Source organism: Pygoscelis adeliae, unplaced genomic scaffold, assembly GCF_000699105.1.
Source record: "Pygoscelis adeliae isolate BGI_AS28 unplaced genomic scaffold, ASM69910v1 Scaffold820, whole genome shotgun sequence".
Taxonomy (NCBI): Eukaryota; Metazoa; Chordata; class Aves; order Sphenisciformes; family Spheniscidae; genus Pygoscelis; species Pygoscelis adeliae.
This window is the reverse complement of record NW_008823937.1, coordinates 7,719-9,166: the sequence shown is the minus strand read 5'-3', so window position 1 is coordinate 9,166 and position 1,448 is coordinate 7,719. Positions and strand designations below refer to the sequence as shown.

Here is a 1,448-nt window from a genome sequence, read left to right as displayed (position 1 = left end):
AGTCGTCAGGCGGTGATGGCTGCAGGGACGGGAGGAGGAGGAGACAGTGTCACCCAGGGCCACGGCCCTGTCCCCAGCTCTCTGCTCCGGGGTCCTCGGTGAACCCCTTCCGCAAGCCTGGTGTTGCTCTGGTCCCACGGGGGAGCACGGAGACCTGGGGCCACCCCGTCCACCCCGCCCTGGTCCCACACCGTACCTGTGCCCGAGCCGCCAGACTCCCCATCCGCGCCTGCGAGAGAGAAACAGCCGTGAGCTGCCAGCCCCGTGCTCGCTACGGGCACGGTGCACGTGCCAGGAGCCGGCCCAGGAGCCACGGCCGCGCTGCAGCCACTGGGAGAGGAGCATGGCACCGTGAGCACCAGGGGGGAGACACGACCTCTTCCATACGTCCCCACTACAGGGCTTTAAAGAGGGGCAGCACAGGGAGGATGGGGATCGGGAAATGCTGGCAGCGGCCACAAACCGGAGCCACGAGACCGCCCCGGCACCGGGCAGCCGCTGGAGCCAGACCTGCCACCGGTACTCACTTGACGCCATGCCGTAGCCCTTCTTCTTCTTCTCTGCAGAGAGAAAGAGGCATCAGCATCCACAGCGCTTCGCCGCCAGGCTCGGGGCTGCCCACAGCGCAGCGGCTCGTGCCTGCAGCCCCTCATGGCCCCCCTGGCCCTGCCTTCCTCCCGCACCCCTCTGCCTCGCCGGCCCCAGAGCTTTACCTGATTTGTACTTCCAGAAGGCGAACGCGGCGATGATGATGGTGACAGCCACGATGGCACCACCTGCCGCCAGCACGATGGTGAACAGGTTGGACTCCGGCTCTGAGGGAGAGCAGGACTGTGAGGAGGGGAAGGGGAACCACCCCAGCCCACCGCTCCACGTGCCCAAGGACACCGGGCTCACCCCACGCGAAGAGGCCAGGCTCGAGCATGCTGGCATGCTCCACACGGCACCGGTACTTGTCCTTATCCTCCGGGCGGGCCTCGATGGAGGCCCAGGTGTAGTAGGTGCCGTCGCTGTTGGGCACGATGCTGCCCCGCTCGGTCTCCTGGTCCCTGACCTCACCGTTCTTCAGCCAGTTGATGGTGATGAGCCGTGGGTAGAAGCCGTAAGCGCGGCAGTACAAGGTCAGGATCCCGTGGGCCTCCTTCCCCGACACTCGGACCGTGGGGGGCTCTGGGGAGGGGGTGGCGGTGAGGACCGGCACACGCACGCGTGCCGGCCGGTCCCCAGGGTCCCCATCTCGCCCTCACCTTTCCTCTCCAGCGCGGCCTGCCCGTAGCTCACGTACTTCCTCAGCCACTCGATGCAGATGTTCTCCAGGTACTGCTTCCACCCATCAGGGACACCCTCGTCCTCCCACTTCCTCTTGGTGATTTGTGCTGCCGCGTCTGCCGCGGTGAACGTCATCGTGCTCATGTCGAAGGCGATGAAGTCCCTCCCATCGTAGGCCA

At 66.5% G+C, this 1,448-nt stretch overlaps 1 protein-coding gene across 1 annotated transcript in view; it reads right to left on the bottom strand.

Annotated features, from left to right (window-relative positions):
* LOC103914226 (class I histocompatibility antigen, F10 alpha chain-like) overlaps positions 1-1,448 on the bottom strand; it is a gene marked incomplete at its 5' end in the record, with an annotated part of 10,472 nt that overhangs the window by 1,543 nt on the left and 7,481 nt on the right. Inside the window, 5 exons of the mRNA XM_009320844.1 lie at positions 197-229; positions 464-560; positions 714-815; positions 898-1,170; positions 1,248-1,448. Coding sequence (XP_009319119.1) covers positions 197-229; positions 464-560; positions 714-815; positions 898-1,170; positions 1,248-1,448 — 706 coding nt within the window. The remainder of the gene's footprint in view (positions 1-196; positions 230-463; positions 561-713; positions 816-897; positions 1,171-1,247) is intronic.